This window comes from Xiphophorus couchianus, chromosome 3 (genome assembly GCF_001444195.1).
Source record: "Xiphophorus couchianus chromosome 3, X_couchianus-1.0, whole genome shotgun sequence".
NCBI classification, from domain to species: Eukaryota; Metazoa; Chordata; class Actinopteri; order Cyprinodontiformes; family Poeciliidae; genus Xiphophorus; species Xiphophorus couchianus.
The window spans coordinates 1,262,639-1,289,500 of NC_040230.1; the positions used below are offsets into that span (position 1 = coordinate 1,262,639).

The 26,862-nt window shown below is 42.8% G+C and overlaps 4 protein-coding genes across 9 annotated transcripts in view; 3 read left to right on the forward strand and 1 right to left on the reverse strand.

Moving 5' to 3' along the window:
• Positions 1-1,074: 1,074 nt before the first annotated feature.
• Positions 1,075-4,756, forward strand: LOC114142134 (sodium channel subunit beta-1). Its single transcript, XM_028013240.1, has 5 exons — positions 1,075-1,346; positions 2,355-2,521; positions 3,357-3,591; positions 3,662-3,821; positions 3,887-4,756. The coding sequence occupies exons 1-5, from the start codon at positions 1,307-1,309 to the stop codon at positions 3,930-3,932; spliced, it is 648 nt and encodes a 215-aa protein (XP_027869041.1). The 5' UTR covers positions 1,075-1,306; the 3' UTR covers positions 3,933-4,756.
• Positions 4,757-5,653: 897 nt separating this feature from the next.
• Positions 5,654-7,388, forward strand: LOC114142135 (potassium voltage-gated channel subfamily E member 1-like). Its single transcript, XM_028013241.1, has 2 exons — positions 5,654-6,030; positions 6,773-7,388. Exon 2 carries the CDS (start codon positions 6,801-6,803, stop codon positions 7,194-7,196), a length of 396 nt encoding a protein of 131 aa, XP_027869042.1. The 5' UTR covers positions 5,654-6,030; positions 6,773-6,800; the 3' UTR covers positions 7,197-7,388.
• dnajc28 (DnaJ (Hsp40) homolog, subfamily C, member 28) lies at positions 7,346-11,332 on the reverse strand. 6 transcript variants are annotated; one of them, XM_028013233.1, is made up of 4 exons: positions 11,123-11,255; positions 10,073-10,177; positions 9,793-9,972; positions 7,346-9,327 (listed from the first exon to the last, which is right to left on the reverse strand). In XM_028013233.1, exon 4 carries the CDS (start codon positions 9,305-9,307, stop codon positions 8,162-8,164), a length of 1,146 nt encoding a protein of 381 aa, XP_027869034.1. In that variant the 5' UTR covers positions 9,308-9,327; positions 9,793-9,972; positions 10,073-10,177; positions 11,123-11,255; the 3' UTR covers positions 7,346-8,161. The 6 variants fall into 6 exon arrangements, with proteins under 6 accessions (XP_027869034.1, XP_027869038.1, XP_027869037.1 ...); XM_028013237.1 differs by lacking the exon at positions 10,073-10,177 and having other exon boundaries at positions 11,202-11,332; XM_028013236.1 differs by lacking the exon at positions 10,073-10,177 and having other exon boundaries at positions 11,123-11,261.
• A 1,775-nt stretch (positions 11,333-13,107) lies between these two features.
• LOC114142205 (uncharacterized) overlaps positions 13,108-26,862 on the forward strand; it is a 36,739-nt gene continuing 22,984 nt past the window's right edge. The window contains exons 1-10 of the mRNA XM_028013351.1: positions 13,108-13,237; positions 17,317-17,584; positions 17,796-17,839; positions 18,334-18,688; positions 19,024-19,061; positions 19,170-19,455; positions 19,614-19,654; positions 19,823-20,099; positions 20,255-20,298; positions 20,505-20,751. Of these exons, the coding sequence (XP_027869152.1) occupies positions 17,326-17,584; positions 17,796-17,839; positions 18,334-18,688; positions 19,024-19,061; positions 19,170-19,455; positions 19,614-19,654; positions 19,823-20,099; positions 20,255-20,298; positions 20,505-20,751 (1,591 nt within the window). The 5' untranslated portion in view covers positions 13,108-13,237; positions 17,317-17,325. The remainder of the gene's footprint in view (positions 13,238-17,316; positions 17,585-17,795; positions 17,840-18,333; positions 18,689-19,023; positions 19,062-19,169; positions 19,456-19,613; positions 19,655-19,822; positions 20,100-20,254; positions 20,299-20,504; positions 20,752-26,862) is intronic.

Below are 26,862 nucleotides of genomic sequence, written 5' to 3' on the forward strand. Positions count from 1 at the left end.
TTCTATAGAGGAGATCTGATGTCAACAGCATAATCTGAAGCTTAGAGAAACATTTTTTAACTTTCCTTCCAGAAGTTGGAGATCCAGATTCATGTGATTCACTTCTATCTCCACATTTCCCCGTCTGGAGACGCCGTGCAGCACATTGCTGCTCCCTCTGCAGTCTGGATGTTAAAACCTGCTTTGCTGCACTTTTTGTTATCAAGTCAGCTAAATATCTGATGCCATAAATCATGACGTCTTTTTGGAAAGAGTTGAGTTCTGGTTCTACCAGACAAAGCAAACAGCTGGGAGACTTTCCACAAACGTTTTCATCCTCAGTCATGAATGTTTCAGATGTTTTTATATCTTATTTTTGTGGAGAAAAGATGTGAGAAGTTGCAGCTTTAAGGTGCCCAGACTAAAAACAGCGCCTCCTACAGGCACAACAATCAGACGCCTGTTGACAAAAACTGGTTCAGTTTTCAGTTTTATTTTTTATAGATGTTATTTTTTATTACTTTTAATATGAAAAGCAGATAATTTGTTTCTGACCATCAAACAGAAAAAGTTTGTATTTCAGAACAAAAATCAAATAAATAATTTTTCTTTGTCTTCTGATGAAAACATCAAAGATTAAAATCTGTAAAAATACAAAATAAATGAAGCATAAAACAATAAATTAAACCAAACTGCTGACAGAAGAGTGTTTGTCCTGCTGGGACGTCCCTGATCCGAACACTGAATCCCGTCCAGCCTGAGCCCTGACCTCTGACCTGTAGGACATGATCTGTATTTACAGACAACATGAAGCCCTCCTGCTGCACATGACAATATTTACTTTCACCTCAGTGTTTACTTGCTCTTCACATATTTGTTTAACAAAACACGGCGAGGTGATTTTACATGAAGGACGTCAGAGAAGAAGAAACAGATTTTAAACTCAAATGATCTTTTTCCTGAAGGAAACCCTCCAAAGCGTCTCTGTGTAACTCAGCGTGGACGGTCACGTTGCCACGGAGAACATCTCATCATCTCAGGTTTCTGCTGCCTCCCAACACGCCCGGCGCCGGATTCTCACTCTAAATTTAGCCGCCTTAAAGTCAGATGAGACAGCAGAGGGACAGCTTACCGTAAAACCTCAGAGGCTCTGAATGTCTGATGATTCATATCTGAAGTTCTGATGGATTAGTGTGGAGCGGTCCTGGAGGAGGAGCATGGTGCCGGTCCGGAGTCCAGAGTAACTCTGCTCTGCAGGAACTTTCCTGGATCTGGGAACGTCTGGCATTTTCTGCAGCAGCTGTTTGAATATTTCCCCTGCAGAGCGATGAGCTGCTGGACGTTTTTAGTCGCCTTCAGCCTTCTTGGTGAGTCCAGCATGAAAATGCACTGAGCTTACAGCCGGAACCAGCCAGAACCAGCCAGAACACGAATCGGGTTCCTGCTGGTTGAAGTAGCTTAAAGAACAACAACATGAGAAATCACTGAAATCAAGTCAGCTAAAAAAACAAAGGAAATACAAGATAAAAAAATATTTACATTCAATTCAGTTCAAAAGTCCTGCAGGTGAATCAATTAAATGTTTTTGTGACTCTGATCCTCCAAGAACCTTCAAAAAGTCGAGTCCAGTAGCAGTCAGGCTTGCAGCATGTCTGAAGAGGCCTCTGACTGAAGACTGTTATTAACAGTCTCATGAATATCATGACATGCTAACAGCTCAATATCTGATATTTCACAGTAACAAGTCCTGGATGACATCATCAGTTGCTAGCCAGCTGTGCTAATCCGCCTCCTTTGCTTTTGCTGCTGCTCTTTCAATCTGTCAGGCTGTTTGGTTGAACTTTGAACTCCTTCCTTCTCCTCTCGGCATCCATGAAGCCTCTGGGACTTGGGGTCAAAGTTCAGGTGTTATTTGAGCTTCTGAGATGCTAATCACCTGCTCTGTTGGAAAAACAACATCTTGTTTCCACGGCTACACAATATAGCAACTGGAAATCCTTCCAGCTGCCCAGCATCCAGAACCAGAGGGCGAAACTGTGAAAACGGAAACGATGCTTCCAGAGAAATGATGAACTAAAGAACAGAACCAACAGAACGGCTCAGACATCTGCAGATCAAACTGTTACTTTAAAACTTAAATCCTGATTTGGCCTCAGATCAGAATCCATGTCTGAACTCATGGATGGCAACAAAAAAGGAGAAGAATCATTGAATTGATGAAGACAAAGTTCCTCAGAGGGAGAGATTTCCATATTTCTCCCTACAAAGATGAAAACCACAAAACTAACAGGATCACATTTCATTTTTTACACATCTGATCCCCAGACTGACTGATCATGTTTGTTGTTGTGTAACCGGTGGGCTCTCCGGTGAAGCGCCTCGGTGCCACGCAGGCTGTGCGGAGGTGGACTCCATGACCGAAGCCGTGGCGGGAGAAGGATTCCTGCTCAACTGCATTTCCTGTAAGAAAAGAGAGGAAGTGTCGGCCCGAGCCACGTTGGACTGGCACTTCAAACGGCCCGATGACCACGAGTTCACACAGGTGGGTCAGAACGATCAGGAAATCAGAAACTGCTTTCAAATAATAATAGAAAAACAAAATCAAGGTGATTAGTGATTAATCAAGGTGTGTCTGGGGGAGGAGGCGACAGGAGGGCCTGATCAGCCAATCAGAGCAGAGATAACACGATTAGATATTTTTTTGTCTTTTTTTTCTAGCCATAATTTTCTGTTTCTCAAAACATTCAACAGATAAAACAGCAATTTCAAATTGAAACTTTAGCAGATTATTTAATTATTTCACAACTCATAAAAAACATTTTTTATCTAAAAAGGAATTAAAACACTTTAGAGATATTAATGTGATACTGTTTAAACCTAAATAAAATATAGTTTATTTCAGCAATTATATAATTTAAAATTAGGTAAATTGCACTTAAGTTACTTTAATTTATACTTTTCCTAATTTTTATGGCTTGTCTGGTGAGTGGGAGGGTTTCTGGTGATGTGGGTTGGGGGGTTTCTGAGGGGTTTTATCAGCAAAATATTTTCAATAAATATGAATAAATAATAAATTCAATTCAGTTCAATTCAAAAGTACTTTATTTATGTTGCTTAAACTCATTACAGTTTCTTTAAAGAGTCGCTGTATTTGCTGATGGTTGTGGTCAGGAAGGAGCTCCTGTAGCAGTCAGTACTACAGTGACGGCATCGAAGCCTCTGACTGAATGCACTTTCTGTACTGTTCTTCATTGTATGAGGAATCCGTCTTGGCGCCATCGGGTCCAGAGGTTTCCGTTCCTGATCAGCTGCAGGAAGCCAGTAGCTACATCAGCCAGCTGATCTGATTCATCCCTGCGTTGTCGTCCTTCTCCCAGATCTTCCACTATAAACACCCCAAAGCTGAAGTCCTCCATGAAGACTTCAGCGACCGGCTGCAGTGGCAGGGAACGCTGAACGACGACATCCAGATCGGCGCCGTTTTCATCCAGAACGTCACCTTCAACGACAGCGGGACGTACCGCTGCACCTTCAGCCGCACCCTCCTCCTGCCGCTGCAGCTCGAGAACGTGGTGGTGGAGAAGGAGGTGGAGCTCACCGTGGTGGCCGCAGGTGAGCAGGCGCGGGGGGCGGGGCCAGGCCTGTCCAGCATTCTGACACGTGATTGGCTGGTGTCCTGCAGCCAACCGGGAGCTGACGGCGGTGATCTCTGAGATCGTGATGTACGTCCTGATCGTGGTTCTGCAGCTGTGGCTCATCCTGGTCATGGTCTACTGCTACAAGAAGATCTGGAACGAACACGAAGCGCGAGAGGCGAAGAAAGCGCTGGAAGCGGAGGGATCGTGAGTCTCCACTTCCTGTTTCTCTGTTTCCTTTCTGCTGATTCTCACAGCTCTTCTGTTTCCAGACTGCTGGAGTCCAAGGATCACTGTGACGGCATGCAGGCGGAGTAACGCCAGAGAGCGTCAGCATGCTCACCTGGAGCTGCAGCAAGGAACGTTCATAAAATATATGTTTTTACATATTTGTTGAAACTGAGGTGATTGACAGCGATAAGCCCCGCCTCCTGGCTCTGATTGGTTGTTTTTGGGAGCCGAGCATCTCTTCAGACAGCAGATTGATCTTTTCACAGATTGTTTCTCTCACAACAAAATGTAGTGGTGACAGGTTTGATAAATATGTAAAAACATATTTTACAGATTTACTTCTGGATCCTTCAGGGGATCATCATCATCTCTGAAACACTTTTAATGATTCTGAGGATTATTCTTGAGGAAAACGTCTGACCTGCTGTTTGGCTCCATCAGCTTAAACTGAGAGAACATGAAGGACTCTGATGTCACATCCCGTCTGTTGCCATGGGAAACCGCCTGAATCAAAAAGCAGAAAAAATATTTTCTTTCTTCTTCTTGTCCGTCTCTGGATCATTTCTGTGTTTTCTTACTTCTAGGGATGAACTGATGTGAAAACTTGGGCCGATATTAATATCCGATAGATAATCAATATTTATCGATATTGTTAGATATATTTCCAGGTGTCTCACTGCATGTCTTCCTCTCTGTTGGACTTTGATTTTATTTCGATCATCTCCTTCCATCCTGTGTTTATTTAATTGTTCCTGATCTGTTCTGATTTCAGTCTGTTTATTTCGGTTGCCTCCAGTAATCTTGATCCCAGTAGATTTTTCTGTTCCCCAGTTTCACTTTGTCAGTTCCCCCTGTTTTCTTCTTGCTCGTTTTTTTGTTCTGTTTCTTCCATTAAATTTTCCTTCTCATCATCTTTCCTCCAGGTTATTTGCAAACACAAGTTAATTTTAAATTCCTGGTATTTAAAATCCATTGATTTATACTCTAAAGTTCACCTTGGTGCAGCTACATCTGTTTTTACTAAAACTGGGCTAAAAACAGGAAGTGTTTTTAAATAAGTCTGACATAGATCCAGTTTTTATTGCCGAGAATAAATAATTTAATGAAATTAGCCTTTCATTTAGTAAAGCATACATGCTAAACTTTTTAATTTTTGGATTAACGCATCCTGTTCCTACAAAGAAAATTTTTTAAATAGTTCATGTTTAGTTTATTGTTGATCAGATAGGAAAATGCACATCATTTTTAGTTAATTAAAAAACATTTGTTTGAGTTTGTGATTTTGGCCCACTGCTCAGTCCATGATGCTGCCACCGCCGTGCCTCAGCAGAATAACTGAACCAGGTTTTTATTTAACGTATGTTAGAAATGTTGGATTTCTGTTGAATCCGATCCACTGGACTTTTTATATTTCCCTTTCCAAGCATCAAACCTTCCTGTAGTGTTTCAAATGGATCTTCATCAGTGGTTCTCTGGGCTTTCTGAAGGTCAATCCAAGGTCATCTTTGGAGAAGAAACGTTCAGAAAACCTGGAGAATTTACAGTTTGCCTCCTTGGAAAGAAAAACTGTAGAACCGAGAACTGGACCAGAACTTTACCGGAATCATCTGCCACCATGAAGGAAACTTTCTGAACAAATTCATGTTTACATCAGTGGAAGATAAAAAGAAGCAGTTTCATGCATAATCATGAATATTTTCAGCCAGCAGTGTGTGTGTGTGAGTGTGTGTGCATGTGTGGGGGTGTGCGTGCATGTGTGTGTGTGTGTGAGTGTGTGTGTGGGTGTGTGTGTGTGTGTGTGTGTGTGTGTCAGAGGACGTTTGGAGGAGGATCTGCTGTAACTTAATCTCTGCTCCGCTGCAGGTTTTCAGTCTGAAAGCAGCTTTGTTCTCTGGCTGCAGATCAGCGTCACACTGACCCAGTAAGACCAGTAAGAGCCAAACAGAACCACTGCATGTGACAGAACCTTGGCTTTCTGATCCAGACTCACGCAGAACCAACAGAACCAGCTGGTCGGACCCGTGGTTCTTCTCCTGAGCAGCTGGAGGAGCATCTGCCGGGATCCGTTAACCTTTCCCTGCGACCTCCCGCTTCATCAGACGTGTTGACGTGTGGTCTCTACGTGGAGCGCGACCTCGACGGGCGGCAGGGGTCAGAGCTGGAGATGTTCCTGAAGCTGCACCAGGTAGGTCAAAACCAGGCTTTCAAATGGATCTTATCATCCTTCAAATCAGACAAACTGGCTCTGAAAAGGTCGGCCAACAAAGATAAAGATGTTCAGGATTAAAACCTGAAGTTTGTTGGGTAGAAAAAAGTCCTGTGAATTCTGATTCATTTGAAATATTCTCCATTATGAGGTTTTTAAAGATAAAAAGACGTATTTTGCTGACATAAACGCTACACATATTGTCAGAGTCACATTGAAGATGGATTATTTCAGGAGTTAAGTTTTTCTCATGGAGGCTTTTCTAAATTAACATGATCAGATTTATCCTCCAGTGCAACTCAAATACTTTTGGAAATGTTTAAAATGCTTTAAACATTTGAAATTCCTGCATATTATTTTTTTAATACTTTTCCATAAGTCATTTTTTGCAAAAGAAAACTTATGGAAAACTTTTAAGCATTTTACTTGAATTTTTTTTTACTAGAAATGAAAACGATAAGCTTAATATTTCTGTTATATTTTGGTATTTAGGTGCAAATAAAACCAAAATATTTCTAGAATAACAGAATCAGAATATACTTTATTGGTTTTCAAGGGGAAATTAACTACTCCATCCAAAGTGTTAAACATTAGCAAATATAAATATAAAATGTATGAAAAATATATAAATATATATGCATAATTTAAATATGAACTGTATATAAAATAAAAATAAGCATAGAAACATCTTCGGTAGGTTTTGTTTTCTTTCTGGTTGCAGTTCACCGAGTGGCCAGCAGAGGGCAGCGATGCTCCGCTTCAACAGCACCGAGCTGCAGTCTCTGCTGCTCTCCGTCCTGCAGCACTGCCTCAACAGCAGCGGCCTCCAGCCGCCCGGGAACCACACTACCCATGATGCTTTGCAGCAAGCGGCGGCCTCCGCCAGGGGGCGCCCTCGGCCTGAGGAGCTGATGTTCATCCTGCTGGTGGTCGGCCTCTTCAGCTTCTTCACCTTCGGCATCATGCTGAGCTACATCCGCTCCAGGAAGCTGGAGAGCTCCCAGGACCCGTACCACCAGTACATCGCCCACGACTGGAGCGCCGTGGCGGGGCCGCCCAGGGCCGTAGCCGAGGCGCTGCAGCGGGGGGCCCAGGACCCGGTGGTCCTCTGCAACCCTGCGGCTCTGCAGCCGCTGCCGGAATAAACCGACGACGATTCTCCAGGCCTGGAGGATCATCTGAGGATGATCTGCTGACACAGCCACCCTGCTGCCACCCGACAGTAAAACAGCCTCTCAGCATGATGGTGCCCCCACCATGCTTGACACTGTATGTCAAAAAGTGGGATACTGGGAAGATTTTAAATAAATAATCTTTAATGTCTCACAGCAACCAAACATTAGTGTTTGCTCTGTTTTTTCCTTCTGGATTCTTCTCACCTCATTCGCTATGTTTACAAGTGTCACGCAAATTATGAGTGAACTTTTATAAAGCTGCAAAAAAAAGAAAAAAGAAAGTGAATTCTGCATGTTTCCATCTACAGGCTATGAAGAGTAATTTATTCAGATGTTTATGCTTCGCGTGGCTGGAATAAACAGGAAGTAGAGGAAAACCACGCTGAAGATTGGGACCGTTTCCTCTGGTAAGGCACGGACCCACCTGTGGTTCATCTGTGCCTTACCAGAGGAACAAAACAAGGAGAAAAAAAAATCCAGATTCTCTCCTTTATATTCAGAGATGTGGTTTATGTTAGTTAGTTACTTCCTGTTTGCTGCAGACAAGCGTAACGTCAACATGTGACGAAGTGACATGTCCTGGTTGATTCACTCTAAACCAGTAGGTGGAAACACGGCTAATTCACTTTTACTTTTCTTTTTTGAAACTCTAAACTTTAAAAGTTTGCTCCAAATTCCTCAGATGGAAACAAAACTAATGACGACGCAACGTTTGGTACCAGAGAGACCTTCAGTCTGTGTGCAAAGGAGCATTAGAACGGATCATGTTAATGATCATCACATTAATTCAATAAGAATTTTCCATACAGCAACAATATCCTGGTTTGATGATAAAACTTATTTTTTGTTTTCCTCTTGTGTTTTAGTTTAATTTCCCTTTTAAAGGTGAATAAAGCAGCGGCTGGTCGGAGACTTTTGCCCGTTGCTATGCAGGGTTAGTATCCGAGCAGACTCTGCACCCAGGACACCAGGCCTCGCCTCTTAGCTGGAGTCCTGTTTGCAGAGTTAGCTCTCTTCTTCTCCTCCTTCCTCCGCTCCCTCTCTTCCTGCCGGACCTGCAGAAGCTCCGCCCTCCGTTGCTCGGCAACCCTTTGGGCCCGCGCCGCCTCCCGGGCCAGGCTGAAGTGGACCATCTGCATGCCCAGCATGGGGACGATCAGGTTGTAGTCGTCCACCATCTTGTTGAGCTTCGTCAGCTCCTCCTCCACGGCGCCGCAGAGCCGCTCCCAGTGGCGGCGCTCGGCCGGGGTCATGGGGTCGCCGAGCCGCGCCCGGCCCTCCAGCAGCCGGCTCCGGACCCGGGCGGCGCCCTCCCGGATGTCGCGCTGCGTCACCACCCAGGGCGGCTGGTAGCCGTTGTCGATGAGGATGCGGTTGAGGTTGTGGGTCATGGGGTCGGCATACGGGTTGTGCTGGAACTTGTTGAGCGGCTTCCCGGCGCCGCTCAGGTTCCGGAAGTCTCCGCGGGCCATGGACTCCTGGATCAGGTCCTCCACCAGCCGCTCCACCGCCTGCGTGATCTTGATCTTGTGGCTGCGCTGACGGGCGTCCCGCTCCGCCATCGCCCCGTCAGCCGCCGCGGCGCGCTCGTGCTCCCTCTGGCGGTAGCTGAGGACCTGCTCGGCGGCCCGGTCCACACGGACCTGCCGGTACTGCCGCTCCCGCTGGCTGGGGGTTCCTGAGCCCACGCCCTCGTAGCTCAGGTAGTGTCGGTGCTGCAGAGCGTTTCCTCGGCTTTTGTCCTCGTCGTCCTCCGTCGCTCCGTCCGGCTGTTGGGTCTTACTCTGATGGGCCAGGACGGCCCGGTACGCCTCCTCGACCAGAGCGAACAGCCCGGCGTCGGCGGTGGGCTCGCCGCAGTCCGGGTGGTAGAGCTTGGCGAGGCGCAGGTAGGCGGCCCTCACCTCCGCGGGGCTGCTGCGGCCCTCGGCAGGCAGCTGCAGCACCCTGTAGCTCTCCCGGAGGCTGCGGCTGATCCGGTCGTCCGAGCTGAACCACCTGGACCGCCGGGAGGACAGGAGCAGGAGGCGGCCATGACGGAAACCCCGGTTCCATGGCGACAGCAGGAGGCTGCTGCTCATCTCTGGGACCGTCTGCAGATCTTAAATGAAAACATTCAGAATCAGGAAAATGAATCTGCATCCAAACATTTCTCTGATATTTCCCGCTTTAAAAGAAATTTTAGAACATTCCAAGTGGGCGGAGCCAAGATGCACTGAGGGGCGTGGCCAAGGCAGGAAGAGTGGGGGGGCTGAGCGGGGCTTTGGTCAAAATGAGGGACAACGATGTTGCCATCTTAATTTTTTTGCTATATTTAGCAACTTTTCAGGCCCTTTATTGACTTTTTTCAAAAAACCGTCTGGCAACAAATTTAGAGACTTTGTCTTTTCTATAAAACAACCAACGACCAAGTGACGTTTTTAAAAAAAAACAGCTACAAAAAACCTAGCAGCTATTTCCAAAAACAACTAACAACAAATATTGCAACTCTTTTTAAAAATAGCAACTAACAACAAATGGACTGTTTTCAAAAAAGTGACTAGCAATAAACTTAGCAACCCTTTACCTTAAGAAAGCAACTAGTGACAAATGCAGCAACTTTTTTCTCTGTTATTAGACTTTTTGGACGTGTGAAGCAGCAACCGCTCTGCAGAAACCGTCCTGAGTGAGTCTGCTGCTGTCAGCTCTTCCTCAGCTGCTGTCAGTCTCTCCCAGTCGTCCAGACCTGCTCCACTCCGTGTCCACGCTGCACATAAATCACAAGTGACGATCAACGCTCGCCACGACCTCTATTCCGCCTCCTGACTCGCCAGCAGGGGGCGTGTCTGAGTCAGGTGGTTTTATACCTGAACTTGGGCTGAGTGACGTCAACCAATCTGGACCGCCTGGTTAAGTTCAACTGCAGCAGCCACTGTTTGACCCACAGAGGGCAGCACTGAGACGGTCTCAGGCTAAAATATTGCAAAATTAAATACATTTACACGAAAATATCACACTTTGCACAGACATATAAAGAAACAAGCCTTAAGAACCAATTTAAACAGCTTATCAGCAAAAATAATAACTGGATTTGGGTTTTATTTACTCTTTGATTTGTGCCTTTCAATGTTCGTTTATCTCCAGAATGGAAGGAGTGACAACATGCAGCTGCAGCAATGGATTTAAAAAGTCTGACTTGAATCATCTTCAGAACCAGACAGGTCCAGAGTGCAAGTCAAGGGTCAGGAAAAAGGGCAGCAGACATCTCTGCAGACCCCACACATCCTGGACATGAACTGTTTAGACTTATTGTTGCCTTCAGATCGTCTGAAACAGTTAAAAGTTAAATTATTGTTTGCAAACCTGCTGGACCTGAGCTGAGAAACAACCAGTTTTAACAAACTGCCAAGAAAGATGGCAGGAGCTTCTTGACCAACAAATATTACTGGGTGTTTATGGATATACTTCAGCCTAATTTGATTTTATGTGATTTAAAAAATGACATGATCAATAAATCCAAGTTTTCCCCAAAACCTTTTTAAAAATCCTTATAGTTCTGATTTCTACTAATGCAACAGCAGCTTAAATAAATCATAAAAAGGCCCAAAATAATCTGACATTGATGCTAACGACTAATGTGTGATAAAGTCGCCGGGTGACATAAGTCCAACTGATTTATTACAACAGTAGATTTAATTGCGTCTAGAACAATAAAGAGCGTACTGGCCCTTTAATACCAGCCTGAATAACACCTGCAGGCATTTCTCTTCATAACACCTGTTCAAAGCGCCAACTGTCTCCTGAAGTTTGAGCAGCCGATTCAATAACAGCCTCAGTGTTTGGCTAAAAGAATCAAACTAACGGCGGATTTACAGGGAAAAACACCGAGAAACGCGACAGAAAGCTGCGGCCCAGACCTGCTCTCAGTCCGGCCGGGAAGCCGCGTCCAGGCTCCGGGAGCCAGAGGATCTCCTACCAACAGCTGGACCAGCTCACCTGAGAGTCCGCTGTGTTGTTATGTAGCTTCTTCCTCGTCCCGCGCCTCTCCGCCGCTGAGACTTCCCACCGCCCCCTGCCGTCAGGTCGGGGAATTACAGCCACACATGGAAACGCTGCGTTTGTTCTTAAACTTGCATACATCAAAAAATAGCAAGTTAATAACTAACAGTTTCAGGTCTAATTTGGTAATAAATAATTATGAGCAAATAGTTTTCTGGTGTAACTTCTTTAACTTTATACTGTTCTTTGTTTTATATGGTATTTTTTCCATTTGTCTAGTTTTAGGTGTGAAACTTGATGTTCTTCCTCATATTTTGTAAAAACTTGTTTTCATAATCAGCACATGCTTTTGCCCACCAGTACCACTTTAATGAAAAATAGAAAATAATTTCTTGGAGCCATTTATTCTTTGATTTTATTACTTTTAAATTTTTTTGCATTTGGTTTTGATTTACTTTCAATTTAGGGATTTAAAAAAATTATTTCTAGGTTAGTAACTGTTTAGATATTTAGTTGGTGAATTAAATATTTAGTTTGTGACTCAGACATTTATCAATGTTGGAATAACATGGTGAAAATATGACTTTCCAAAATGAACACACATTTTTATGAATTTATTTTTATTTAAACAGAAACCTGCTGTTACGATCAAAAACATTTAAAACTGAGGAACAAAAATGTTCAAATAAACTTTCAAATATTTGTAAAGAGAGAATCCAAAAGTTCTTTTAGCAAAGGATGGATGGTTGGATGATGGATGGTCATGGATGATGGATGCGTCCAGCAAGGTTAAAGGTTAAAGGTCATGAAGGGACAGTTAGAAAGAGACTGACAATATTTTGGGAAGCAGAAAGTCTTTTCTTCCTAAACACAACATGTCAGCAGAACTTCTGGTCCTTTGGACTCATGAGATTAAAGTAGAAAAGTTTAACCGTCTGTTTCTGTCTACTTGATATTTGCTGGATTTCCATTCAGAAAGAACAAAGTTTAAAACTTTGCAATAAATTTCATTGATTTGTGCGACAGATTTTTGTCTCTGATCTGTCTAATAGTGAAGCAGAAGCATGGAGGATGACAGGCAGCTCGTTTTAATGGTGAGTAACGGAAATGTTTCATTCACAACATAATGTCAGCATTTAAACATTCAGAGAGTAAAAAGGTTCTACAGAAACTGGGTGTTTGTGTTGCAGGAAACCTGAACAGCAGCAGAAGATGGAGAGATGACCTCAAAGTGTCCTTCAGAAATCAGGAAGTCCAGCTGCAGGATGGAAACTACTCATTGGCCCATTCAGTAATTTAACGATGTCACCCCAGTGCACTATGGGATACGTGTCACAGGAAGCTGGACGCTTGCAGACAGTTGCTGCCAACGTGATTTATGGAAATGTAAGCTTGGTTCTGGACTCTTTGAGCAAACCAGCAGAGGTTTACAGAACAAAACAAGTTGACCTTTAAAAGGTCAAACTGGATCATTACAGGACAAACATTCAGTTCAGCTGACATTAAATATCACCAAAACAAGATCCTCTGAGTCAGCAGAACGTTTTTACTGTTGGTTCTGTTTCACTGTGATCACATTTTAGTGGTGAATGTTGACATCATAAAGGTTAATATTACAGAAAATGATTTTTAAAATATACAGGTTTTATCAATAAGCAAATATTAAAATATGAAGAAAAGAAACATAATAATATCTTTTCACAGTTAATAGCTTTCATTATTTGGACGTTCTTGAAGAAAAATCTATAATTTTTGCTCAATAAAAATCTCCAGTAACCTGATGTTCAGGTTGAGTGTCAGTGTTTGGGTCACCAGGAAACTGATGGTTTTCAAATATTAAACTGTAAACTGACTTTACTGACATGTCGAAGGAAGGAGAAGGACTCAGTCCAGGAAGCTGCGGTCAGACCTCTCACCCCGCCCTGTTCCTCAATCTGCAGCCGCGGGTTCATCAGCTGCTTCAAGAGGAAACTATGAAGGATTCACTGTAACTTTATGGATCAATTGGATTAATTTTAAACGAGCAACAGCAGGTAAAATTTTGTTAAACATGAAGTTGTTCTTTTTTGCTTTAAGTCGGTTCTACAACTTGCATTTCCTAGCTTGAACTCTTTGCTGTCGCTGGTGAAAACAAATAATTGAGTGAAAATCTAAAGAAAACGTTTCATATTCTGGATGTGTGGCGAATTTATTGTATCGACTGATCAGTGACGTGAACTGAGCTCTGATAGGAGAGATTATATACATAAAGGAAACAGATAAATGTGTCCTAAACGTTTTTATTCGCGATAGTTTAAATAAACACAACATTTAAACCAAAAACCAAGCAGAGCAAGTTATGCCGAGAAACATGCCTGACGAGGAGTTGTGGTTCTGTTGGACCTCAGTGTTGATTATAACATACTATTGAAATAGTGATGTGTCGGTTGCGAACGATCCGGCTCTAAGAGCCGGCTCTTTGAAGTGAACGATTGGAACCGGCTCCATAATGGGAGCCGTTTTAGGATCCTATTTGGGAGCCGGGTTTTTTTCTACAGTATATCTCTGTCTCTCCGCCTCCCTGTCGTTGTGCTTGTGCTCTGCAAGTGCCAGAGCCGATAGTTTTTCCCCACATCGTTTTTTTTTTGTCCTGCGGTGCCTCACTGTCTCTCCTCCCCTTCTCCTTCTCCTTGCGCGTTTTGCTCTTCTGTCAGCGCTAGAGCTGAGAGTTTTTTTCCCTCGGTCGGTCCACTGCCCTCATGTCAAGCGTGTGCTCCACACATCTGACCAATCACACACAGTTTCAATTAATAATGTGGCGGGAAAACACTGAAAAAAAAAAGTTTATCTCCACTTTTTTTGTGGAAATGTCAGGCAATTGGCCAAGCTGTATAGCGTTCGTCGGCAGGTGTTTATGTACAGACACTCACTCAGCGGTCAAGAAGCACGACAGAAAGAAGGGGAGTCAGTGTGAGAACTGAATAGGTGAAAATAAATGAGTGACAGAAAATGGAGCAAGATTTGGACTCATTTTAATGCTACATCGACTCCAGGGCAGAGTGCAGACTGTGCAAAGTCAGCATTTCCTATCGTGCAGGCTGACAAACAACCTGCACAGGCACATGCGGACATCACACGCATCGGTATTGCTATAGCATTGTTATGCGGCATTTTTACTCATCATAAGTGCTTAACAATGTCAATAATGAAACAAAATATTACAAAATTAGGTTTAAGCTATTAATTAATTAATAATGTCAAAAATATATATGGAGAGCCGTTTGGGAGCCGAAAGAGCCGGCTCTCCACAGTAAGAAGAGCCATTAGAGCCGCATCTCGAAAAGGAGCCGAAAATCCCATCACTATATTGAAACAAGTGGAGAGTTGGGTCGGACTCTCCGGTGTTGTGGATAAACTGGTGGCTAAATTAACTGGTTGAAATCTATACGCAGCACAGATGTTTCTAAAACTTAGGTGGCTGCGTTAATGCCTGTTGAAAAATGCTGACTTTGTAACGAAACCGTTTGCAAAACTTTCCTATAAATCCATTGATGCATATATTTTTAATGTCATAATTTTAATGGCTTTTCTATCTTTTGAATACTTGAGAGGTCTAATATATTGTGTGAATTTTTTATTAGTGGGATAAGAGAAGAATCCAAGCAACATATTTACATATGTGAGGGAAAAGTTATCAAGAATGTTTTGGGGAAATAAATGTACAAAATACATGAGAAATGGCATGACCAGAATAAATGACAGAGATGTTCTTCACAGAGTTGGCAGAATGAACAGTTTGTGTTAATGTCTTTTTTGTATCGTTGAAAGAAAAACTTGTGGGGATAAAAACAATGAATCACCTTAAAAGACACTTCTTTAATCTTATTAACAATTTAATATTTAGACAGAAGACACCAGACTTTTTTCCAGTTCAGGTTTGATGTGAAGTTATTTCAATAAGAGAAAACATTAGGAACAGAGACGATGTCCTTCTGGAATAAGACACGTACATCACGGTTATTCTTTTTAGTGGAAAAACAGATTTGACCAACATAACAGGATCCAGACTGGGTGGAGTCAGAACAGAAATTATAGAGGATTTAAGAAGCATTATAACAGCATTATAGCATCAAAAACACGTGCATATTCCTTTGGTGGGATGGGAAGACCAAACTTTTCTAGAAGTTCAGAATAAAACATTAAGACGCCATCAGGACTGAAAAGCTGCTGAACTAAGAGAATTCCATGTTCAAACCAATTTTCCAAGAATAAAGATTTATGTTTGTACAGAAAGTCTCCATTGTTCCAGATATGATATCGAAGGGGCGAAAAATTGTGCTTGTAAATTAGAGACCAGCAAAGAAGCATTTGTTTGTGGAAATGATGAAACTTTATGGGGAGTTTTTAATGTTGTAGTTGGAAAGGAGAATAAAATTAAGGCCACAAAGTTTTGAGAATAAATAATTAGGTATAAAATTCATCCAGATTGAGGATGAATATTTAAGAAACTGTTTAATCCAGTTTATTTTGAACATATTGTTTAAGGTTGAAAACTCAAGAAAATTGAGGCCACCAAGTTCATATGAGTTCATTAACAGGAATATTATAAATGGAGGATGTTACAATTTTTAAGGGCTAAAAGTTCACATTTATTAATGTTAAGGTCCAGAGGCTCTAGAACATTTATCAACTGTATTAATTGCTAAAGAAACCTGAGAAGCATCTTTTAAAAATGAAGTGCTATTGTTGACTAATTCTAATCTCTTTATCAGCCATAGTTTCAAATGGTTGAGTTGAATGAAATCTGAAAGTGAGAGCAGATCAGGGGGAACCGGGCAACCTGACCCGACGCCTCGCTTTAGATCAAATCTGGGAGAAGTATCGGTATGAAGCTCGACTGAACAATTTGCATTTTTATACATGGTTTTGATTGCTGCACAAAAGTAAGGGCCAAAACCAAATTTCTCTAATGTTTGAAAAATAAAATTATGTTCAATGGTGTCGAAAGCTTTACTGAAGTCTAGAAATAATGTAAGGCTGTCATCATGGCACAGATCTGCAGTCAGTCAGATCCAACACCAGCCTGATGCTGTTAGCATAGTGACACAAACTGATAAAGTTTGTGAAACCATGAAACCATTTTGAGTTTCATCAATTATAAAGTTAAGAACACTTTTTATCCTCATTGAAAAAATTTGAGCTAGTATTTTGTAGTCATTGTTAAGAAGGCAGATCAGACCCAATTATCAATCAGAAGAGGATCTTTTCTGGGTTTGGGAATTAATGTCAGAAGGCCTTGACTCAGAGGAAGAGTTTGGTTATCGATGCATTCTGCATCATATTTTAAGTCAGACTAATGATGAGTATACTTCAAGTTCACTTAGGATTAGTTAACTTAAAGTGTGACATTTTGGAACAACTAATTTTGTGCTTGGTGTATTTTAATAGTATTTAAATTGTATTAAAGCACAATTTAAAGTGTACTTTCATCAATGTTTTTTGACAACTTAAGTTAAACTTAGTATACTTTAAGTTTAACCTTGTTTAGCCAGTTGAGGTTCAGGCATCTGGTCAGGACGCCTCCTGGACGCCTCCCTGGTGAGGAGTTCAGGTCCCACCGGGAGGAGGGGAAAACCGGGACACGCTGGAGGGACGATGTCTCTCGGCTGGCCTGGGAACGACCTGGGATTCCCCCGGAGGAGCTGGAACAAGAGGCTGGGGAGGGAAGTCTGGGCCTCCCTTCTGAATCTGCTGCCACCGCGACCCGACCCCGGATAAACGGAAGACAACGGATGGATGGATGGATGGATGGATGGATGGACAGTTATATTTTAGTGTGTTTAAAGTCCAGGTCAGAGCTGTCAGTCTGTTTTCATCCAGGACTGTAGGAAATACTTTGTTTGGCAACGAGACTATAGAAAGGATTTGAACATCATTTATTAGTTCAAATGTAAAATAATTTATATTCTAAATGCTCCCTCTTGTATATTAGAAGGAAGAAAAAAAGTTTTTGGTTGAATTTAAAATAACTTTTGATTCATAAACAATTTGTGTCACTGAAACTGACTGTGATGCTGTGTGAAACATCCAGTTTGCAGCATTAATGTTGAGTTTTTAGTGTTTTATTGTCCAGGTTGGAACGATGGAGACCAGCGAGCTTCTGGCTGAAACCCTGAAGCAGCTGAGCCTGGAAGAGTTTGCAGAGTTCAGGACTTTGGCTGAAGAAGAGCCGAGCTTGGTGACCTCCAGCCGCCTGGAAGCAGCAAAGGTTCAGGATGTTGTTGATCTGATGGTGAAGAGCAGCAGTGGAGGATGTGTGGAGGCCGTCAGAACCGTTCTGATGAAGATGGACCGCTTGGATCTGGTGCAACGATTGTCAGCTACTGACTCAGGAGCAAAAGGTGAAACAGAGGAGAGAGAAATGTTTCCTCCTGAATCTGTTTCAGGAAACCTTGTGAGGAAATGAAACTTATTGTGATCAGTGAAAGTTGTGAAGATAAATGAAAACATGTTGGAAAAGTTTTGTTGCTGTTGTGAAACTTTGTGGTTAAAATTTTACAGTCCAGATGCTAAAACTTCTGCTAATCTGAATGTTTCTATTTTTCTTGTCAGATAAACTTTCTGTTGGTGAAGAACATCCTTCACTGGACCAGAGGGTAAGTAAGGCTGCAGGATGTGGCTGCAGAGGTCAACTGATACTCAGAATATGTGAAATTATCTTAGACACAAATTTATTAATCATTCAAATAAATTATATGTAAAAATCCAGGTGCTTGGTTCATCCAGATTGAGGATGAATATTTAAGAAACTGTTTAATCCAGTTTATTTTGAACATATTGTTTAAGGTTGAAAACTCAAGAAAATTGAGGCCACCAAGTTCATATGAGTTCATTAACAGGAATATTATAAATGGAGGATGTTACAAGGTTTGGTTGCATTAGATGTTGAGGGAAATTTTGTTTTCTTAGAAAAGTTGAAAGAAACCAAATAAAATCCAGATTAATGTTTCTTAGCATAATATGGATCATGAAATAGAAAACTGTCATTTATATAATCAGGATTTATGTCATGAACTTTTCATCCATATTTATCTAGAAACACATAGCTAAATATTTTTTCACTTAGTTTCTTTTTCTCTGACTCTCCTAGATAGAAAAACTGAGCCGTGAGTTTTACCTGCTGTTGGAAACACTGAAGGATCTGAGTGATGATGAGGTTCAGGAGTTTAAAATATTCCTGAGAGACTCTGATTACAGGAGCTCTTTGTCCAGACATCAGTACAGGCTGCAGGAGACGAGTTATCCAAGGAAGATGTTTGGATATTTTAGACATGGAGACCTGGAGAAGCAGCCAATATGGATGGAAAGTAAAAACCTGCAGGATGTTGTGATTTTCATTATTCAGACTCATAGAAAAGAGTCTATAATGGTGACCAGAGATGTTTTAGAGGACATCAACAGGATGGATTTGGTCCAGAGGCTCAGCAGCAGCTCAGCCTCCAGAGGTAAAAACTGGAGATTTAGAAATCAGTCACACACGGTTCTTAACATGTTCTATATCCTCATTTTTACTTTAACAAAGTGAGATCAGCAGTGTGATCACAGTTAGGAAGGTGAGTTAATGATGAACCTGAATGTTGGGCTTCATCATGTTAGACAGCACAGTTAGTGGCAGCTGCTGCATCTATGAGAGAAACAGAGTTAAACCAGACAGACAGACAGACAGACGGATCATCTGTGCAGAGATCACCAACTCTTCTGGACTTGATCCTGAATAAGATCTACCTGTTGATGTACTTTGTATATATTTCATGCTCATATTTTCATTTGTTTTACTCAGAGATGCCGTTGGGAAAACAATCTGATCTGATCCATAGAGTGAGTAAATCTTGATTTTCCAGATCAGTGGACAGCAGAGGATAATTATTATGATTATTCTCGTCTCTCTGTGAAGAAACGTCCTGAAAATGTTCTTGAATCTCCAAGGTGGCGACCATGGCAGCTGCTAAAGACGTTCTTCTGGAAACTCTGGAGGATTTAAAGGAACCTGAATTCATGGAGCTAAAACTGTTAGTGCAGTTCACAAACTTCCAGAGAAATATTCCACTAATGTCATGGCATGAACTGGATGATACAAACAGAACCAGAATGGTGGAATATCTGGTTAATAAATGTGGTAAACAATCAGTGGATGTAATCAGAGAGGTTCTGTTGGACCTGAACAGAACTGATCTGGCGCTGAGGCTGTCTGAGACCAGCTCAACATCTAAAGGTACCAGATGATTGGATCTTTAAGATCTGATGAAACTCAAACATCTATCAGAGCTTCAAGCTGGATCAGTTAGTCTCTGTTTTCTGATTGGTCCAGAATAAAATGATTTTAAAGCAGAATCTGTGAAAACTGATTAATGTTTCATCTTTTCTCCTCAGAGAAACTTTCCATGAAGCTGAACTCTGCTTTTCTCCAGAAAGTGAGTTATGTCAGTTTTTATTGAATAAATGTAATCTTTATCCTGAGGAGTTTGTTTCTTCTAGAGCTAAATCAGCTTTTGGTTGCTGCACATGAAGAAGAAACTCCTGGTTTCATGAAAAGCTCTGATGTGTTTCATCCTGACAGATGATGAGTTTTTATTCACCAGGTGGAAAAGTTGGAGTTTGTGACGGAGCTGCTGCTGGAAACTCTGGGTCAGCTTCATGAAGGAGAGATCAGGAGGTTCCTGGAAATCACACACAGGAAATTTCTCCATCACAGTAGATTCATGCAGTTTTGGGCTTTCCCAAATGTGCGATACATTGTGGTGGTTTTTGTTCTGACTTATTTCCAACAGTCAGTGGAGAAGACCCTGGATGTTTTAAAGGAGATGAAGAAGGATGGTCTGATAAAGAAGCTGTCAGACAGAAGCTCAGGACCTAAAGGTTCAACATTTCAGACTAAAACATCTCAAACTTCTCCAAATGGCTGATAACATTGTTGTGATGTTTCTCTGCATGGTTTGGATCACATCGTATTATGTTGCACCAAGAAACGATGGTCAGATGTGAAACTTTTCTCCTTCCTGTTTCCTCCTCAGAGAAACCTTCTGCAGGTCGACATCGTTCTGCTCTGATCCACAAAGTGAGTAAAGAGACATCAGGAGTTTATTTCATGTCCTTCAGCTGAAAGAGTTTAACAAAGATCATTTCTAACCTCTATCATTTAATGTCATAGTTTGGCTCTGAGGAAATAAGCTGCAGTTTACTAATGTGATGAATCTTAGCCGCCATGTTTGTGATTTTCCCCTGAATGAAGCAGCTTTCTCTATAATGAACTGAATGTTTCAGGTGGCAACGATGGCAGCTGCTAGACAGCAACTCCTGGAAACTCTGGACAAATTAACCCAGGAGGAATTTTTGGGAAAGTTTAGAGGAAGTTTATCAAAGTTTTCACCAAGATTGGAGTTCATAACACAGAGAGCAGAACTTGTTGATGAGATGATGGAGGAGTTTGGCCAGCAGTCGGTGAAGATGATCAAAGATCTTCTGATTAAAATAAACAGAAAAGATTTGGCTGAGAATCTTCAAGAAACTGGTGAGAAACTTTTCTGCTAATGTCAAAGTTGTTGACGTGTTTCTGCTTGTCTGCATGTTTGATCATTAATACCAACTGCCTACCTCATAATACGACGAGAGCAAATAAACAGAGAACAAGGAGGGAACAATCCCAGCCAACTATCAATCAATCAATCAATCAGTTTGTTTATTTGAATAGCACATTTCAGTAACAAGTCAGTTCAAAGATTTTTGCATCATAAAATCAAACATTTAGTCTTTGAGAAACCAGTAACAGACATTACCAAGATCATCAATACTCATCTAACATGTTGGTCAATATTCGGTTTATTACGGTTCCAAAGTAACTCTAAACCTGGGCTTTTAGTCTTGTGTAACCCACATCGCGTTCAAGGATTAACAAGATTTTAAATAATCAGAATTAAAATTTATCCAAACAGTTCTTAAAGTCTAGCTAGGTTCGGCTACTGGAGGAGATGGCAATTTGTAAAGCACAGAGACAGTAAGATGGTGCAAATTGGTGAGTTGTATTTAGTATTTACAATATATATACACATTAGTCCATAGTTTAAAGGAAAAAACAAGTTAAAGTTCCTTATACCAAGGACGTCCACCAGTCTTTGTTGATGATGAAAAAACCCAAAATAATCCACTTCCTTCAATGGGGACTTGAGCTGATCCTCCAATTAGTTCGGAAGAATGTTCCCAGATAAGTCTTGTGTTTCTGGATCCTGCTTATTTTAGCTCGCCAGTCTGGTCAGTGAAACCAGACAATCCTTGCTATTGTCAAGATCCCTCCAGCCACTCCTTGCGCGAGGGATCTGCAACGCACCTGGCCTGTACAAACAGACCTAATTAATCAGTACATGTACAGAAGTTTCATAAGTAAATATAACTTATGCAACCAATATTGTTACGCAACAAATCAATATACAATCACAACAGGCTGGAAGACTAGTGCTAGCATACTAGCTCCCTACCAAACACTCACCAGTTAACTCTTGACTAACCGTGATTCTTGCAACGTTTGGTTGAGTAATCACCCGGCTGCAAGTTAACAGAAATACACGATTGAAAAATAGACAATAGAGATCTGAAAACCTCTTCGGGAACAGACCAGAAGCCTACCTGCACATCAGAGTCCCGCAGCGTTTCCTGCCTAAGCTGCGATTTGCAGCCATATAAACTGTGCTGTCAATTTAGGACGCTGATGTGCAGCTGTCACATGACGTCAGAGCCACGCGAGAACACTATTGTTCTCGCCTGGTTGGTGTTAAATAAATTAAGGGGAAGAGGAAAAAATTTTTAATTAAACCTTTAAAAAATAAATCTAACAAAATGGAAAATAAAATAAATAAACTAAATCTAATATAGAAAATGATCCTGGTTACATCCTCCCCTCTTTAATTCCTGCACGTCCCGTTGCAGGGTTATTTAAATTAATTTTTTTTTCTGGATATTCACATTAGAAACTTGACTAAGAGCCTCAGTGTACACATTTGCCAAACCATGCAATAGAGCCTGAACTACTGAAATGAGTGGTTTACCCAACACAGGATATGTTAGACGACTAGGAGGTTGACGCTGTCGATCTGATCGCCTGGGCAATGTTTCAGACTCAACTGAGTTATAGGGTGAGCTGACACTTGCAGGACCTATAGATGACTCAGATTGAACAACCAGACGATCCTCAGCATCAGGTTCTTGAACTGTAATTATGTGTTCGTCAGGTATTTCTCCCTCCAGGTGTACTTCCTGTCAAGAAAACTGGTATGAGGTTTGAGATCTATCCAGGTACACACAGAAAAAGGTGCATGAAAGCCTGAAGGAAATAAAGCGATCTTGTGTTTTGATTTATAATGATTGAGTGTTTTGATAATGATTAAGTTGAACATGGATGAATACAATAGGTGTAATGACTGTATGTAAGTAATCACTGAATGATTCTGAAGTGTACGAATCATGATCTGTAATAACATGACAACAATGAAATGATTAAGGTTTGATGATTTATAATAAGTGAAAGAGGTGATTAATGCTTATGATTAATGCTTAATGGAAATCAGCACATAGTTTTTAATATTTGACTGTGTTTAAAAGTTAATCAGAGAAAAGCACATAGTTTTTAATGTTAAGAGGAAAAGGGGAAAAAGGAGAAGGGGAACTTGTGAGTTCCTGCTGTCGCAAGCAGTTCTGAACAGATGGCCAGATGCACAGGATGGGTGGGGCGGTATGGTTGGCTAAGAACAACGCTGAGGGAAGGACGGTACTTTCCATCCCAGCCAGCAGACAGGAGGGGCCGAAACCACGTAAACTAACACTCCCCATACACATATATGGCAGAGAACTGTATATAAGCAGACGGAAAAGGAGAAGTTCTTGTTCTTTGTCTGCGGCACCGAAGTAGAGCTAACAGAAGAAGCAGATCGAGCAAAAACCAGTAGACCACACCCTGGAGCCACGGGAGAAAGCTGAAGCTTCGTGCCACCAAAGGGAGACAAGTTCCAATCGTCCAACCCGGGTTCCTGATTCGATCGTCGGTCTTACCTCAACCCAAACATTGCAACAGACTTGGAGAAAAGACAAAGGTCCCGGAGGGATAAAGAGTTGGGTTTTCAAAAGCAATTGAGCCCTCTCTACTTTGCTTCTATTCTAAAGAGGATTTTTTCACACAAAGGATAAAGACTCAGACCAAGGTTTTCGGACGTTCCTGTTGCCAAAGATCCACCACCAACTGGGTATGAGTCGAACTCGCTTCCTAAAAAGCTATCTCAGAATCTGTGACATAGGTTAGGGAAAGAGACAGGAGGGTATGATTGTACATGTTGATCTTATTACACTGCTCTTGACTTATATACAATTGATTATTGATTTGTATGTCACATATCCCTGCTTAAGCTTGCTTAATAAATTCTTATTCTAAAATTCTAATGAGGTTGGTGGACCTTGGAATTAATTGAGTCAATTAATCATTTTTCAGTTCTTTTAATAAAGGTAAACCTAAGGTACATGGTTCTAGTGGAAAAGGAGGCTTCATAATTTCCTTTGGCGAGAGTAAAATAATGACCCAGGGACTTACATCCAAGTCACTAAATTTAATCTAGCCGGTTCCAAGAGCAAGTTATATTTTAGAAAGCGAGCTACCGTTAACAGAAGTGGTTATTGGAATTATGCAGCTGTGAGGGCTACTCAGCTGACTGTTTCTTAACTGAAAAGGGTCGTAACTTCTGGATTGGAGGTAGTTAGAGCTAGACGAATCGCTTTCGACACCAGTTTAAATAGATTATCTCTTATAGATCTCTTTTAGGGTAATACCCAGGTCTTAGAGATTTTCCGGACCTGTTAGACAGAGAACTGGTCAGTAGTCAGCCCCGGGGGGTTGTGACGAAGTGGGCGGGGCTAGCTATTGTAGGATAACCGACATGGCGCCCAACGTGGGGCGGAGCCAAGTAGGCGGGCCCTAATAAACCAAGTCAGTAAAAACAGAAGTGTGATTCTGAATAGCTCACTTGGATGGTTAACTCTGAGGGAATAGAGTTAACGGTGACTGATAAGGCCGTCAGTCACAACCCTTGCAGTAACTGTATAGCATGCAGGTGAGGGAAAGCTTCTACTGAGGATAAGTGATAGTATCCAGACAGTGAAGCCAGTAGCCAATGCAGCCTGGACCCATCCCTACTCAAGAGCGCAAAGAGAGGCTTTGGGGGATAGGCAACTCGAAGACAAAGACAACTATGGATGACGAAGAAAGGGGGGAACTGGATCCCCTGCAAGAGCCAGCAAAGGGACAAGAGGCAAGCAACATCAGCCGGGATGGAGAGAGTCATCAATCCCATCTTTCCCAATCCACATTATCACAATTGCCTGTATCGTTGATATTACTCGGTGATGGATTGGATTCCTGGATTGAGATAATTAGGAGGGTTTTCTTTGAATCTCACTACACCATCAAAGAGGACATGGCACGGAACTTAATGAAGTACCTGGTGCAGACTCGGATATACTTTTGCACACAGCTTAAACATGGTCACCGACTGGGAGTCGTTAAATGCCCGGTGAAGGTAACCAAGAAATCGGAGATCAGAGAATGGCTGGAATGGTTCGCTGAACTCCTTGAAGGATGGACGATTGGTGAGCTGCGGATGGTCTACAGCCCCTCCGAGAAATATGACAGCCTGGTGAAGACAGCTACATTGGAAGCGGGCATCGAAGGGATCCTGGTGAACCCTCTCGCCAGTGGGGTGCACAAATACAAAGAATATGCCGAGGTTCTGCAGAGACTTTCGGCCTTCAAAGAGACCCGAGGAAAAGAGCAGGCCCCAGACAAAGCGGAATCGGAGGTGGCTGAGGCCCCCTCTCGACTGCCCAGCAGAGCCACAACACCGACAAACCAGCCGAAGCAAGCTCCGCAGGACCTGATAGACCTGACGGACAACGACGACAACATCCCAGCTCTACCGGGATCATCGCGAAACGACGAAATCCCCTCTGAACAGTCAGGAGAGGAAAATCATGAGGGAGCGCTCATCGACGGCTTCACCAAGGAGCAGTTGGAGCAAGCGGCCAGGGACTGGTCCCCTCAACGGGATCTGGGGGTCGGGTTTCATCCCCGAGTCCACAGCACGGAGAGAAGGCAGCCGCCGCCACCTACGGAGACTCCAGCGGGCAGCAGTTCCGACGAGGACGAGGAGGAATCGGATGAGGAGCTGTGGGACCCCGGCCGCCCTAAAAAGAAGACCCAAAAGTCGGATGTTTGGAGGAGCACCCGAGAGTTGGCCAAAATACCATCAGAGACCATCAGCTTAAGGCTGCAATCCGGGCTCATGATTTACCAGTTTATTGGAGGAATATGGGACCTTGAAGGTGACGGGCTGATTGTGTTCACCAATAATAAATACAAGATCCACAATCGAAAGTTTCGACGCAGCCTTGAAAACCAAGCTGGGAAATACTATCAAAAAGACTCAAAGGTGTTGGAGGCTTCCTGTAGTGAAGAGACTAGAGGAGACGTAGTGATGATGAAGGGCTACCGTCTCCCTTATGGTGCCGTAATCCTGGTCCCAATTGATGTTTACAAGAAAGGAGAGAGTCTGGAGGAGTATCGGAAGAAGATGTGGCATGGACTCGAAAGGGGCCTGGTGACCGCCAGCAACGAAAACATGAGAAGGGTAATGGTGAGCGTGCAGGGACTAAGATCGGCAGATTTGCCAGGGGATACCGCCAGGGCGGTCACAGAGAACGGAGTGGTGAACATAGCCAAGACCAACAGTCATTTCTTTGTGTTCAAAGAGGTGGTGGTGGTGGTTGACCCCCGTATGCATCGACTCCGTACGGAGCAAGGTGTACGAATGGCAACTGAAATGGAGGAACAATGCCGCATCAGCCACCCAGCAAAGGAGATCAAGAAATATCCCTTAAAAATACCCCAGAGTGGAGTTTCAAACACCACCCAGACCGGCACGGCCAAGGTTATGGACCCACTCAGGATAAAGTTAAGGGAAGCACCAGTCGGGCCAGGGTCCCAGGCCGCAAGATACGTCAAAGAATTCTCATTCGAGGGAAGCAGCAGTGAACTGAGGCAACCCAACACGGACAGAGTCAAGAATGAGCAGCCGACGGTCCAGAGAGAAGTAGGACCGATGAAACCAGCCAAGATTCAACCGCTAAACTCCCCCAGGAGGGAACCTCTTAGACAACAACAGTATGAGGACATCAGCGACTCGGAGGAAGGAGAAGAGCAACAGGAGGTCGAACATTCTGAAGAAGAAGAAGAAGAGAGTGAACACGGCAGCATCTTCTCCGACCCAAAGCAACCACCGACAGGGCATAAGACACTCCGAACAGGACAGCATCGAGGAAAGAAGAAAGAAATAGAAACCTTTGACATCGAGGGTTCTTCTGAGAGACTGGCGAGAGACGTGACCTGGGGCCCCGTACAGGCTAAAGACGGACGGCGTACGTATGTACCAGAGGTCGGTCAGACAGAGTACCAGATTCCAGCAGGATGGGCCAGCAGGCTGGGAGACAAGGTGCTGCTCGAGGTAGAAGCGACAGTCGGGGAGTGGGCTAACATCCTGATGACACCATCCTGCTCTACCCTGACAGCACACTATTCCCTGACCACCAACTT